Here is a 15,556-nt window from a genome sequence, read left to right on the forward strand (position 1 = left end):
GGTAATAAAGTGCTGCAATCAGCAGCTAAAGACACTAAACAAAAGCTGAGATACTGAATTTTATGTATTTTAATTGGCATCTATAAACTGCACATCATGTATCTGTGTATAATATCAATATAAACATTTATTATCTTTGCAGTAGCTTAAAGTATGTAGCAGACAGGTCTGTGCCTTGTCTGATGACTGACCAGGTGGGTGAGAATTGCTGGTAGTTCTGTTTTGCTCACTGGAAATTGCAGCAGAGTAGAAAGTCCTTAGTAGTTAAGTCTTGTCCCCCTCATCTTTTTAAAGATCAATATTTTCAGACTCAAAATTCAAGATTTATTTAGGAGGTATCTACGTGGTCTTAGGCAGGCAGATGCAAATGAACTCTTCCCGTGCTCTTGGTCTGTTGGCAAAGCGGGAGCAGTGTAGCTGTTAATATGCTTGGAGCCTGAATGAATATACCTGGTTTGGAGCTGGACGATGCCTGCTCAGTTCCCTGTGTCCGCCTGCAAAGGGTAAAGAAGGCGTACCCCTGCCTGCTTGGCTCCAGACCTGGCCATCTTCAGTGGAAAGTGTTCGTGTCCGCGGGAGTGGGCCAGGAGCAGCATTTGTGTTCAAAGTCTGATTAATTGGCAGGTTCTTGAGTGAGACCCCTCTGGGGAAAAAGCACGTTTTTAAAATGGGTTGACTCTGTTTTTCGTCACACATTAATACTAATTAATAATGGCTTGATCATCCCGATGGTGCTCTCAATGATTTGGCATGCTTCCCAGGCAATGTAGGTTACCTTTTATAGTCTTCAGATGTAACTTGTAATCTGAAAAATGCTGGGAATAAAAAGGAAACCAATTCTCTTTGTGTAGTTGAAAAACTGGCTGAGGTGAGCTGAGCAAAGAATACTGTTAACTGGGGGCTTTCAGCCTGAGCTGGTGAGCTGAAGGGATGGAGAGCTTGCATAGATCTAGTAAGCATTAGGACTTGCAGAGCAGAGTCTGGGCTTGAGCTGTGTGCTAGCTGCTGCCTGCGATACCCGGTGTGGCACCGGAGGGCGCCAGGTAGGGCGGCTTTACAAGTGCGAGTGCTTCAGCGGTAAGATGAGGCAGAACGGGGTGGAGGTAGCATAGGTGTATATGCTTAATGAGAGGGCGATGGCAAAGGCAAAAGCCCTATCTCATGTGTAGTTAGATTTATCGCTGTGACCTGGCTCAGACTTTGGGAGAGACACTGTGGTGTATCTGGCTGTCCTTGTGACCGCTACAAACAGCTGAGCGCATGACTATGATCTCTTTTCCACAATAACGAAGAGTAGCAAAGGGAAGGATACTTCATAACTGAAGTGCAGAGCATCGTTGTTGTAGCCAAAAGGGAGACGCTGCTGCAGGCCTAGAGAAATATCACTGGTTAAATAATAACCAGTTTTTAAAATAAACATTTGTTCAGGAAAGCCTTGAGGAGACTCTGTCCAAAAATGCAAAGAAAAGATAAAGTTTAACGCTGCTGGCTTTCTTGAGTCTTTCCAGAATGATGTGCTAAGCAAAATCACATCTCTAAAGCCGGGGAGTGTTAAACCAAATGCTCATGCAGATTTCCCTGTGTTTCCTGGAGTTGGTCATACCCAGTGAAAGTATCTGCCATCATTCATACTGAATTTATTCTCATTGGTATAACTAAAAGCAGAAGGACTAATTTCAACTTGATAGCTCTGTGATTTTTAATTGGGGGAGCCCCAGTTTCTCTGAAGGGGCTAGAGTGAAACCTTTAGCTCTTTCCTTTGTGCTGTCAGGGGAAAGAGATACCTATCTCTTGGGAGTCAGTAGGATTAATTTCTGTACTACATGTGCGTATTGTCATAGTAGCAGGAGTCAGTAGGATTCACTTCTGTACTATGTGTATGTATTGTCTTAGTAGTGGGACACAGATTTCTTGTTGCAGGGACTGTCAGCGGAAAGGTGGGAAGTAGCAGTGGTCTGTGGTTTAGTGACGGCTAAGTACAACTGCCCTGTTAGATGGAAGGGTATACATGGAGTTGAAAAGCTTGTGACACGTAGCAGGGATTTTCATTCTTTATTAAGAGAAGGGTAAAGAGTTGGAAGGGCGGGTGTAGGAGCTCTGTGTGCGTGTTGATAGGAGTACTGGTGTGTTGCTCCTAGAAAGGTTTTCTCATTTTCAAATTCTAGTGGCCTGTTTTCTGGAAGGCCTTAAGTCACTTGTCAAAGAATAACTCTATGAAATCTTCTGTCACTGAATATAAATTTTGAAATTAACATAGATGAAATGATGAAATATGAAAATCATGTTACTCTATCCTGTTTAGGGAAATGGATAACGAACTGATAGCTAAATGCCTTTGTGTCTAGGTCCAGGAGTCTTCACTGATGCTGACAATTTAAGAGAGCTGGCTTTAGATTTTTAGGAAACTCTGGAAAAGCCTGGCAAAAGGGATGTGGGCTTGACTAGTTAGCTATTAGATCAGAATTTTTTTTCTTAATTTATTTTGGCCGTGGGTGACTGCCATAGCTGTTTTTCCCCAAACGAATTCTTCGTGTGTTTTTGATACAAACTTCACTGTGAGCCTTTTGATCTTCAAACATTTGCTTTTTGCAGCTGTGCATTTTACTTGCTATATGTGTTAGTGCTTTCAGATAGTTGACTAGGAATATTTTGGGGGTACTAATTCTCTGAATACATTCTAATGAAACTCTGAGCTGCTTTTAGAAACAGTAGTATTGTTAGACCCGTTGCTCTGATTTAACTGCTGTTTCACATGGTTTTCTTGACCACACTTTTTCTTAGTGTTCTTCACATAATTGGTTTCTACAAACCTTTGCGTTAATTTTTTAATGCCTAGTGATGTGTTGGTGAATGAATGTTAGTAAGATTCTTGATTTCCGTCCCCCACCCCACCCCCTGCTTCAGCTATCTTAACGTGGAGTATGAGCCTCATAATGTATAAGCCACTCAGCTTCGTTTTACTTTTTCACGTTAAGTCTTCCTAGTTACTTTACTTTGTAAAGAGATAAAAACTGATTGTATACTTTCTCTTCCTGTTTCTGTCACATAGGGTATTACTCAAAATCACTGCTTTTCTAGTATTTATAAGTAAAATTCTTAGAATGGGTGACTCTTAAAACCTGCTGCATATGGCAGTCATGTTTGCTGTGTTGTTAAGATTGGCCCTGTTTCTACCAGCATTTATTTTTGGAATAGTTGCATTATTTGTCATATTTTAAGCAGTTTAATGCCTTTGAGAAGATAACCAGTTCTAAGTGAGATGTATGAGTTACCTTTATCATAATGCTATTTTATTCAAAGTGAAACAGCAACAATTTATCCTTTCATAGCAATAGAGAATAAAGGATATTGACTGAGTGAAATATTATTGCAATTGAGTATTAAACTTAAGATTTTGAAACCTCTAGCAATTTTTATTCCTTTCTTGTATAAAAGATGGTGTCAAATGCTAGTATTGGAAGGGATTTTTCAAAGATTATCTTTAAAAGATCATGTGTTGTGTGTTTGTGTTTTTTTTTTTTTTTTTAAAACACATTGATATACCTGAGCTTTCCTGTCCAGCAGTGAAATAAGAACCAACTGGAACCTTTCTGATGCTTACCTTGGGACCTTACTGTTCCCAGCTGTGGTTTGTATCCCTGCATCTGAAGATTTCTAGCAAAATCTGTTACTGTTTCCAGAATGAATGGTAAGCATGTGAAAATTGGAAACTTCTTCGCAGTCCTCTAGGAGAGCTCGTAAGTGTCATGTTGCTGGTGGAGAGGAAGTGGGAGATTGACTGCCACCATTCTGTGTTTGGCCTGTAGTGTTCCTCTTGTTTTCTGAAGGCATTCAGTGTGTCTTCCTTTCGATATGATGTGAAAATAAAATACTGCTGGATTTGATTCACAAAAAAGTTCATTGTAGCTTTGTATCTAAAGAAAAGCTTCTGCTTTAGCAACCAGTCAGTCTATATACTGTGCTTCACATAAATGCACAGTGTGCTGAGATGGAGTTACTTTTTCCAGTTGAAATTCTGCTTTAATTAGATTCTCTTAGAGGATCTTGGGAAGGGATTTTTTCCTGTAGCTCAAGTGTCTTTAGTATCTTAGCAATTATTGTATAGCCTGTACTGCAGAATTGTTTGTGACAACCATTGAGCAATTCAGTGTTTTGAGGAAGTCAGCAAAAGTCAAAATAAATAGTTGCCAGCAGCACCACTTCAAAGGAAGTTCCTCTTCAACCTTGGTTTTGAAAAGCTTTAACCTTTTGCTAGGCAGCTAGCCCTTCCTTTAAGGTGCATCTAGGTTTTCTCTAAGTTGGGCCAGGGAAGAATTGAACTCTGTTGTGAATCACTGTAGGTCAAAGCCTCTTACATTGTCAGTTGCTGAAGGAAGCTCTAGTGAGGGGTTCCTTAGAAAATACCTCCAGGGGCTGCTGTTCTTTCTTCTCTAGAGATCAGTGAATCTGTTAGGCTGCATTACCCTGTAACACTGGTCAAGAAGTAGCAGCAGATTATGGTCAGCCCCAGTTAACCGCCTCATTCCTGCAGGGAAACCTGCAGTTTCCCCGACTGTCTGCTCGGAGCTCCCTTCTGCTCTAGTAGCACCTCTCGCTTTTCCTCCGGGACTCCTCTCAAACCCCGGGCTTGTCCAGGTGCTGGCAGCGGGCTCAGGGGTCAAGGACGCTTGGTGTAGGGGTGACCTGAGGAGAAAGTGAGGAAGGAGAAGAGCTGCCAGCATGAGGGCTTAATGTAAGACATTCAGGAGCTGTTGTAGATTCATGGGCGTAAATTCTTTGTGACTGTTTTCTGCACACTGGCGGATGCTAGAGGATCTTTTGCTTTGGTGAAGATCAGAAATGTGGTGTCCCGCCTCCTCTGTCCTGCCACTGTAGGGATTAATGAAGGTGAGCAGTGGGTGGTCTGGAGAGTTTACACTGGTATCCTTGTACTGCTCCAGTGTCCATCAGTAAAGTAGTTGACTGTTTCTGTATCTATTTTTCTACGGTTTCTGTGCCATTATTAGTTTATCAAGATGTTTTAAAACAAGCTTTTATTTCTATTTCTTTTTGTAATGGGAAGTCTGAGCTGATCTTGGATCCTATGGTATTTCTGTACTGCAGAAATGAGCTCTGTGAGTATACGTCAGGAATTCCTCCGAATCTTTGTGGATTAGCAGCATACTTGCATGTTACTTCTATAATATTGTATTGCTGTTGATGCTTGTGTTGCTTCTGACAGCCTTGGGTGTTCTGGAGAAATAAATAATCTCAATGTCACTTTGTGCATATTGTGTATTTTTTCCTTTGTTCAGTGCAGCAGGCTTACTGAAAAAAGGTATTTTAAAAAAAGACAACTATTGCATCCTCTTCTTTTTGTCATCACAGGTGGCGACAGACAAGGTTGCAGGAAAGCTGAGCTCTACTCTCTCATGGGTGAAGAACACTGTATCGCACACCGTCAGTCAAATGGCCAGTCAGGTGGCAAGTCCATCTGCCTCATTACACACTACATCCTCCTCTACCACTCTGTCTACACCTGCGTTATCACCATCCTCACCAACACAGCTGAGTCCAGACGACTTAGAATTACTCGCTAAACTTGAGGAACAGAACAGGTGAATGGAAAACTTTTTGGTCTTTGAAGTATAGTAATGAGACTAAAACTGGTTTATTGCAGTTTCAGCATAGAGGCTGTTAAAGGGGGGTTAGGTAAAACTTCATGGCACAACATTTCAATTTCAAGGCCCCAGGGTTTAAGAACTTCTGTTCTTGTGCTGTGTTTTTACAAGTTCTGTTTTTGTGGAACTCTAAAAGGTGTGTTTCTCTCCTGGTTTTACAGGAGTGTTTATAGCTGCCTCCAATCCTAAGAAATTACACTGGAGCCATGTGATTTTCAGTATCCAATTTAAAATAGAGTATCTCAAGGATGAGACTTTCATGTAACCTCCTCACCTTCTTAGATCAAAACTATAATTTCTATTAGCTTTTTGAAATCTTAAAGATTTCTGAATTCCATTTTCTCTATTTTTTCCATTTTTACCCAGTTCTTGCTTTCCACTATATAACCCGCTATGTTTAGAGATAGAGCAGTGTTCAGCCATCTTCCTGCTGTTACGCTAATGGTGGCAGATGCATAATGTCTTAATTTCATGAAAAGTAAATTCCTAATCAGTCCTTTCTCTTCATCCTGGCTTTTTTTTTTTGTATAGTAAGCAACCGTTTTCTTGGCAGCCTTTCCATGAGTCTATTTTTATCTGCACCATCTAAAGTTCAAGATGCAACTTTTAGTTGGATCAGTTGCTCTTGATGTGCACAGTGATTGCAAATTGGCAATCTTGCCAAGAAGTAAAATTGGACTGTATGCCTTCTTAATGCTGAATTTCCAGAACCCATACTTATTTGCACTTTCGAGGCAGGACTTTTAAGTCATCTGGCCTCTTGCAAAATTTGGTTATATTTGACAAGCACGTTTCAGTAGTTCATGAGAGGTTGACTGTAAAGGAGAACTTGAGCTCCAGATAGGTTTTAGACTTGGCCGATAGCTGCAGGGCTTTGATACCTGCTGAAGATTGCTATCCCTTGTGCTGTAGTGAAGTGCAGAGTTTGATAGTTTAGCTCAAGCTAGCTTCTGTTGCAGCTCCTGCTAGCATGCTGGACTTTGCACTGAGGCAGTTGAGGTACTCCGTGGTGGTGTTTTGGTGTGGTTTTTTTTTTTTTTTTTTTTACTCTGCTGATTCAGTTATGAGGGTAGTAACTTTTCAGTACAGGAAGAGAGTAACTGGGAGGAGGAGAGGCTAATGCCATTGTGTCACCTGGCATGTCTTCTCTCATGTTCATATTCTGCAGCCTAATAGCAATACAACTTACAGGGAATTTTTTATATCTGTCTAGTTATTGATCGAGAATGGAAGGCAGCTTCTAGAACCACCTCATCCTCTCCTTGTGGTTTATGAGATTGTCTCTCCTTTGAAGGTGAACTGTATGTAATTTTTGCTATGCAAATGAAAGTTTATCAAAAGAAGAAAAAAAGTGAGTTAGAGTGCTTTTAAGAAAGCTAATTTGCATTTAATCTGAGGCATTCCACTCTAAGTGACTAACTGTTATTTGAAAAGCAGTAATACTTGTTCTTTGGACTGCTTATCAGTGTTGGAGCGTAATGTCTTTACATTTAGAGTCATCTCATTAAGCCCTGCAGTTAGACTGGCTTGCTTGTTGAAAGAAGAATGTGAGCTTGGGCTTGCTAGGCTTTCTTTTTCAAGTCAGCTTTCTTCATTTAGTAGGTAAGCTAGCAAATCTTGTCTGGTTTTATTTAATTTTAGCCAGACCTGTTGTTCAATCCCACATTAGTCTTGTGTGTGAATTCTAACTAGAGGCTATCCTATCAAGTGTACCTTTTCTCTTGAGATACTACACTTTAATACAGAAATTTGATGCTCTTACACTGGGTGCACTGTAGTTTCAGAACAGTTTGAATCTGCATTTTAGCACAGTGGCACTTTGTTGACACGGAATTGTACTCTGAACACAGGGTTCTTGTTTCTGCTTGCTGGAAGAATTGCTGGGGATGGATATTTTTAAAGGTTTCCTCTTCATTGTTGGCTTTTATGTCAGTAAGGAGAGTATGAATTAATTAAACAGCTAGAAATGGAAAGAACTCAAATTGTATCAAGCTACGTCTTGTAGCATTCTGCAATCCAATTATACTGAAAGTCCCCTCAGAATAATGAGGTAGCTCGGTCCAGAGTCCTGGTGGAGCTGTTTGGCCTTAGTAAATCATTTATGAAGTTTTAGGTGAAAGAAAACAGTGACTAAATGCCACAGAACTCGCTACTTACTGTAAAAAGAACTTCCCATTTTCAAATCTAAGGACTATGAGTTTATCCAGGTAAGGTCAAATTACAGAAACTTAGCATAACTTCTGTAGAAAGCTGTGAAAACCACAAGTGACTAGTTAGAACCTTGTTTTTATAATCATAATGTTTATTCTGTGTTTGTTTTTCCTCTGTGATTACTTTGAGTTTGATCTTTAGGCACTGTCTCAGATTGAGAGGAGGAGTTCCAAACTGTATATTTTCGTTATGGGTCGGTATAGGCCAGGTTTCTAAACGTTAAAAATGTAATTTTTTTTAAATTTTTTCCTCAAAACAAGATTTTCTGCATTCCATTAATATGGACTAAATTAAAATTGATCTTGGAAAAGCTTGATTTCCGCCCCCCCCCCCCCCCCCCCCCCGGCATTACTATTTAACTCTTTTCCAAACAAAATACTACTGCAGAGACTGTACTTGTTGTCTTCATTAATTAAACTACTTTTTTCCCTAACTTCCATAAACACCAGTAGGTGAAAGCTGGGAACAGGGAAAGCTAGTATAAATATCTCTATCGTAGCAGAGAGCTTAAAAATTGTAGGTATGCTGAGATTTGCGTACAATCTCAGGTACAATATAACTCAGGTTATAATTTATTAAATATCTAAAACCTGAGCTTGCTGAAATGCTGGAGGAGGTTGGCTTTTGTGCAGGTGCATTGAGAAATTCTTCAGCCAGATCACTCTGATTTACAGACATTGGAATTCTTGGAAGTTAAAGTACAAATGGAACTTTTGATATAGCAAAACACTTTTTCAAGTTAGTCTGAATTCTTGCTCTTACCTAACATGTGGTCTAAAAAATTTCCACCTGCTTGTGGGGCTCAATATTAGTTGAGGATAAACAAAGCACACCTTCTTGCCCAGAATCCCCAGTTCCTTGCGAAATCGATGCCCGTAGCAACCAGCTAACAGGGAAGTCTCTTCAGCAGCTTGTCTAGCACTTGGCACATCTTTTTGTATACCTTGCTGCCTGATAACCCCAGAAGTTCTCATGTCTGAACTCCACGCTTTACTTACACATTCATTAGCTATACTAACCACTTTTGTTGTCTGGTCCTCATTCTTTAGGTCTGAGACTTTTCCCATTATCCTGGTTTCAGCTAGGATAGAGTTAATTTTCTTCCTAGTAGCTGGTATAGTGTTATGTTTTGGATTTAGTGTGAGAATGATGTTGATAACACACTGATGTTTTCAGCTGTTGCTAAGTAGCGTTTATACTAAGTCAAGGATTTTTCAGCTTCTCATGCCCAACCAGCAAGAAGCCTGGAGGGGCACAAGAAGTTGAGAGGGGGCACAGCCAGGACAGCTGACCCAGACTGGCCAAAGGGATATTCCATACCATATGGTGTCATGCCCAGTATATAAACTGGGGGGAGTTGGCTGGGAGGGGCGGATTGTGACTTGGGAACTAACTGGGCATTGGTTGGCGAGTGGTAAGTAATTGTGTTGTGTGTCACTTGTTTTGTATAGTCTAATTCTTTTATTGTTGTCATATTATTATTATAATTATTTTTCCTTCCTTTCTGTCCTATTAAACTGTCTTTATCTCAACCCATGAGGGTTTTTTCCTACTCTCTCCCCCATCCCACTGGGTGGGGGGAGTGAGCGAGCAGCTGCGTGGTGCTTAGTTGCCGGCTGGGGCTAAACCACGACACCCATGCATTGTAAAACACCATGTTGATTTGTGAACAGTTGTCAGCAAATGTCAGGTGGTTTAAAATTGCTCCAGGTTTTAAATATTCTGTCTGTATTTACACTGTCAATTAAAAAAAAGAAGTGTAATCAGGTAGACTTTTAGGAGGCTAATTTTTGTGTCTTTTCTTTAAAATTACTGTCTCTTGCAGTACTCTGACATGTGACACTGTCACTGAGGATATTTAACTTCCTTATGTTCTCTGTGTCAGCCTAATGCACAACAGCTGTGGGGTTTTGTTGCTAGTAAAATCAAAGCCCTCTTGCCGGTACTTATGCCTCAAAACAAAACTTGCGCATCTTCCCTGTAGGGCCGTTAATCTCCAGTTGATGAATGTGTAAAAGAGTTGGACTTGCAGTGCTTCTGTACTTTCTCTCATTTACTATCTTTATGTATTAAGATCTAGTTTGTGAAACCACAAAACGCTTGTATTAAAATCTTAGTGTTGTTGATGCACAATGTGATATTTTTATCTGTTTCTTAAAATGCTGCACTGTGAGCTGTTCTTCTGTCTGCAGAATTACTTGAGATCTAAAGAAGAAACAGTGACAGTGACCAGTTCTTCTTTTCAAATTCAGTACAAATAGATGTTGGAAAAACTGTTCCACTGAACCTTTAGGTGCATTCTTTGTAAAGAGGTTGGAAGAATTGACTTCTAAACAAACAATTAATAGCGTGGTCCTGTGATTAGAAGAACTTGAATTTGGTTTTTGTGTGCTTTCTTTGCAGACTCTTGGAAACAGATAGCAAATCCTTGCGATCAGTAAATGGGTCAAGAAGAAATAGTGGATCTTCTCTTGTATCTAGTTCATCAGCTTCTAGCAATCTCAGCCATCTTGAAGAAGACTCATGGATCCTGTGGGGGAGGATTGTGAATGAATGGGAAGATGTACGGAAAAAGAAAGAAAAGCAAGTTAAGGTAGTAGTTGGACACTATTTTTTAGAATATATTTGTAATGTCATATAAGTGATACTGGTTTATCTTCCTGTTGGTCTTATTTTTTTTTAAATAAAATATGTAATAGAAGCTTCCAGTTGAATCTGTTCCATCCCTAAGCCTTAGTGCTTCCTGTGTAACTGTTAGCAGACTTTGGTAACAGTTTTGCCCAGCAAATGTCTCTTACTGAAAACTAGATGCATTTACTATATCTTGAATATTAAAGCTTCCAGTCTACCTCTAATGAGAGATTCCTATGAATATAGGGAAGATTTGCTTCATGTTTCCACAATGGAATTACTGAAAGCCCACTTAAGGGCATCTGATAGCTGGATGCTATGATTATTTTCCCACTGAGCAGCCATCTTTTTAAGCATTCTTATTAGAAGAGCTGATAATTCTACTGTATGAGGCTCTGATGAGTTTAGGTTTTTGTGCATGCCAAGTGTGTTGACCCCAGGGATGACCTTAAGCAGAAGAACACATAGTTTCTAAATTCCGAGTGGATCGGACAAACTTTGACCAGTGTGTGTCCAGTCTGGGTTAGTAGTGGGCACGTACAGAAGTGGAAATCAATTACACTTTAAATTCAAATGAAAAAGCATCTAGGGCATTTGAACAGATCCATGTTTCAGAGGCAGCGAGTACGGCAGCATGGGATTTTTTGTTTGTGGGCAAGTCTGTTCTGCTTTGGTTCTTTATTGGCTCTAGTCTGTAGCTTTATGTGCAGAATACAAATTTCAAGGTCTTTTGAGCAGTTTGAAATGTGTGTGTATGAATAGGTTGTGGGAAGGCAGAACAATGGGCTAAAGTAAAGTATCTTTTATGGGAAGCAGTTGTGAAGAGAGAACATGACTTGAGAGAGGAAACAAGGGAAGAAAATGAATTCAAGCCTGCCTGCTTGCACAGGGAAAACAGTTTCTGGAAAGGTGTTCCCAAAAGGCCGTGAAAAGAAGGCCACGTGAACCTGGCAAGAGAAAGGAGAAGTGAGATGGTAATAAGTAGGTCTGGCTGGGTAGAAGTCATTTGAACTGCCTGCATTTGAACATTTTAAAGTGTCGCAAGTATCACTTATCACAGCTGGCCAAGTAGAATTTGGGGAGTATTTGACTAACTTTCAGTAAATATTTAATTATTGCTAGTGGGTTTTCCTTTGCTGGTTAAATAATTCTCAGTATTCTGTTTTTGTTTTTGTTTTGTTTGTGGAAAGTCAGCCTAAACTGTGTCATTCTGCATTTACGGTGGAATACCAGAACATCCATACCTATTTCCTGATTGTGCCAGTAGGTATGACTTTAGCAGCATAGGTATCTTTGTCTTGGCTGTAAAAGCTCGTCTTAAGTTATTAGATAACTGGTAAGTTTTTTTTTTTTTTTTTTTTAAGTTTTAGACATAGATGTATATACCTTTCTGCAGAGGTGATGTGTTCCATCCTTACATCTCTTGATCCACTTCAGAACTCGCTTCCTGTTCATGGAGGGATTCTGAAAGATGACTGCAGTCCTGCTTTTCAGTGTGCATAATGCTGTGTAGGATGGCATCATTTTAGTGCTGCTTAGTAGGTGTGTTTTCCTGCTCTTCCTTTAGAAATGTTGGAGGGATTAACCCTGTTATTCTGTCAAGCAGGTGCATGGCAACTTACAGCACGGAACCACTTGCTAATTCTTCGTTATTACTAGCCCTTGAGGCTTTAGATGACTGATCTGCAATCTGATAGTGCGTTGCTGACAAAGGATAGCTAGAGACAGATGTGGAAAGCTGATGTGTTAGGGTTGTTGTCTTGGAGTTGGAAATCTTTTAGGAAATAACATAGGGTGTCGTAGTTGTGTCGTAGACGGGACAAATAGTTGGAGTGGTATTACTAGGATGGTTCTGAAGAAGGCTGGAGATCTTGGGGATATTAGAAAATTGAGGTCAGTGATGCAAAAATCCTGCAGTGGAGTTCATGCTTAACAAAAACAAAACTTGAAAGCAAGAGTCTCTAATTCAACAGTGATAAATCTTAATGATTGGAGAAGTAGGAGAAATATTTGGAACAAACAGGAAAAAGAGGAAGCTTTGCAGAACAGGAGTTTACTCTGGCTTCAGAATAAATACTAGTGAAAGAAACTATCCTTTAGGAGACAGAATACTTGGTAACAGTTCTTAAGGTACAAAAAATTATTAAAGAAACTCTCTTGTCTTGAAGAGACAGCCTTCTAGGTCAGACTGATCGTAGTTGCAGAAAGTACCACTAAGACAGTCTGTAAACTTCCTCAGTCACACTTTTTTCTCAGTTTTCAGATCAAGCAACAAGACTACTTTCTGCTTGTGCTTTCTGAAAAGACAAGTATCAGGTTCTTAGATCTATCGATCTGGGAAGGTTTGAATTGTATAATACCAAGCTGATTTTTTTTTTTTTTTTTCAGGGAAGATAAAGTAACCTTAGTTAATTCAGTAGATATCAACTTAATGTTTTCTTGGTCCAGCGTCTGAAACTACATTTAAATACTTTCTTAAAAGAGAACTTGGAAATACTGGCACACCAGAGAAATTAGACACAACTTATCAAGTTTGTCACATGACTTCTGATAGTAGTACTGTGCAATTTTTTTGTTGCAGTTGGCTGTGCTACAGTTAGTTCCACTTTTTATCATTTACCTGTCTTGGAAGTAATCTTTAATTGGTGATTTCTTATATCTCAATCACTACAAATATAATTAAGGGTATTATCTTCAGTCATCTTTTGTGAAATATAAAAATAACTATTAAATTCTGGCTAATGGGAGTTCTTATTTAAAACTACTTGGATATTCAGTTTTTCAAGTAGCTTACTATGAATAGGGGACTACTTTCATTAGCTAATTTAGCCACTAAAAATGATTCAGAGTCTCCTTACTTTTGTTAGCTAACAAACTATTGCACTAAAATTGAGGTTTACACATTATAAACTGTATGATTGGTTTGTGACATGATGTAAACATTTTCTGAAGTTGTGAGGAACTTAATTTGTTGAAGTGTTTTCTTCTTTAGGCTTGTGTTTATCTTTTCAGGAAATACAAATGAATTTGTGTCCTTTTTTTTGTGCTTTAGGAGCTTGTTCGAAAAGGGATACCTCATCATTTCAGAGCAATTGTTTGGCAACTTTTATGCAGTGCTCAAAGCATGCCAATTAAGGATCAGTATTCAGAGCTTTTGAAAATGACATCTCCTTGTGAGAAATTAATAAGAAGGGACATTGCTAGAACATACCCTGAACATGACTTTTTTAAAGAAAAAGACAGCCTTGGACAGGAGGTCTTGTTCAATGTAATGAAGGTAAGTCAGTATTTCAGCCCTTGAAAATACATTGGCAAGAACGTGCACAAAAGTTAGGAAAATAATTTCCCTTGTATATAGCGAACTTGCATCAGTTTCATGTGTTTAAGTTGGTTGTTTTTTTTTTTTTTAAACTTACTCTACTTGACACTGGAATGGTTTAACAAATTACATTCCAGTTTCAAAGATAGCTTTTAAATATGGTATTCCTATTGTTAATGGTTTTACTTCAGAAGAGATTTAAAAAACTTACAAAGTTTGCATTAAAACAAAGTCACATGCTAACTGCAGCTAGTATAATGGAATAAAGTGTGCCATGAAGTAAAGTAAACAATGTTGGCCAAGACAAGATAGCATTCAGTTTTCAAGTGTTTGTGAACCTGCAAGTGGTAGCAGCAAATGGCAGGTACAAGCTAATGTGCAGTTGTTACAGTGCCCAAGCACAAAATGAGAATGGCACCATAAAATTAAGTTGGCATTGTTTTGTCTTCATTGTACTGGAGCTTAAATTTTGAAAGACAGACTTTTCCATACAACATAGTTTCAACAGAAAAGTTGGCAGGTTTCCAAATCATAGTAACTTCAATAACTCTAAAATGAAGATGCAACGTGCATGGAGATCACCATGTTTCCTCCACCTGTAAATAAAAGTGCAGCACATAATTTTTCTGAAAAGAACTGTTGTTTCTTTGTCTGGTCTGTCTCCTGTAAAAGTAGTAACCTTGGGCAGTTTGTGTGCCAGCTGCCTGTGTTATCTTTTGGCAAATTCCTGTAGTTGAAAACTGCCTGTATTTTTTTTAGGTATGCCTTAGTTCTAGCTTTGTAGGCTGTCAGAGAGCAGAGTTCATACCCCTTTGTAGCAGCAGGTAGCAACTAGAATATCTGACTAAAACTTCTGAATAGAATGTCTGTCCTCACTGGGTTTGGGAGAGGAAGAGTAAGTTATTAGCAAAATAACAGCATGAACTATGATTACTTATTATTGATAATGAGGTTTTAATTGTTGAGAGTCTTAAAACTTTATTTCCCAGGCTTATTCTTTGGTGGATCGTGAGGTTGGATACTGTCAAGGAAGTGCTTTTATAGTTGGATTACTACTTATGCAGGTAAAATGATATTAAAAATATGTGAACCTTTAAAATCCCTGCTAGAATGCGTAATATATCATGGTGGTTTACTGGGAATTTTTTTGTAATAGTTTTCCTTTGTCATTTTGTTACAATGGAATTGTCAAGGGCAGCTGTTCACTCTGCAAATCAAATGAGATTTATTCTCTGTGGTTCTATTTGCCAAGAAGATACTATCTTTGAGTGGGAGAATACATTTATTTCTCAGAGCTAAGGTAGGATTGCAGACTTGCACGCTATTTTGGTGAATGTTGTTTCAACTATTAACAAACTTCTCATTTCAATTCTATTACACTGAATCTCCTCAGAGTTCAAATGGAACTTCAGAGTTGATCTGATAATCTTAAAGCTGCCTTTGTATTACTGCCTTTTTTTAATGAGAAAGTAGGGTATGTTATAAGAAACTTGCAGGCCTCCATTTCAGTTTAGAAATCACTTGATAGAATTCAATATATACAAAAGTTCATTACAGTAATTGGTTATAAATCTCTTAAAAAAACAAACAAAAAAACCCCCCCAAAACCCCAACAACAACCAAAAAAAACCCCTCAAACAACAAAAAACCCCACCACACACACACACCCCCCCAAACCCCTAAACCCTCCCAGGCACTTACTCTGATAGATCCTTACATTTGTTCAGAGTTTTTA

At 38.9% G+C, this 15,556-nt stretch overlaps 1 protein-coding gene across 3 annotated transcripts in view; it reads left to right on the top strand.

The window, feature by feature from the left end:
* The window catches only part of EVI5 (ecotropic viral integration site 5), an 88,542-nt gene that overhangs the window by 8,884 nt on the left and 64,102 nt on the right, over positions 1 to 15,556 (top strand). For all 3 annotated transcript variants that reach the window (XM_050901215.1, XM_050901216.1, XM_050901217.1), the window contains exons 2-5: positions 5,368 to 5,597; positions 10,275 to 10,464; positions 13,555 to 13,779; positions 14,811 to 14,885. In XM_050901215.1, coding sequence (XP_050757172.1) covers positions 5,368 to 5,597; positions 10,275 to 10,464; positions 13,555 to 13,779; positions 14,811 to 14,885 — 720 coding nt within the window. The remainder of the gene's footprint in view (positions 1 to 5,367; positions 5,598 to 10,274; positions 10,465 to 13,554; positions 13,780 to 14,810; positions 14,886 to 15,556) is intronic.

This window comes from Gymnogyps californianus, chromosome 8 (assembly GCF_018139145.2).
Source record: "Gymnogyps californianus isolate 813 chromosome 8, ASM1813914v2, whole genome shotgun sequence".
NCBI classification, from domain to species: Eukaryota; Metazoa; Chordata; class Aves; order Accipitriformes; family Cathartidae; genus Gymnogyps; species Gymnogyps californianus.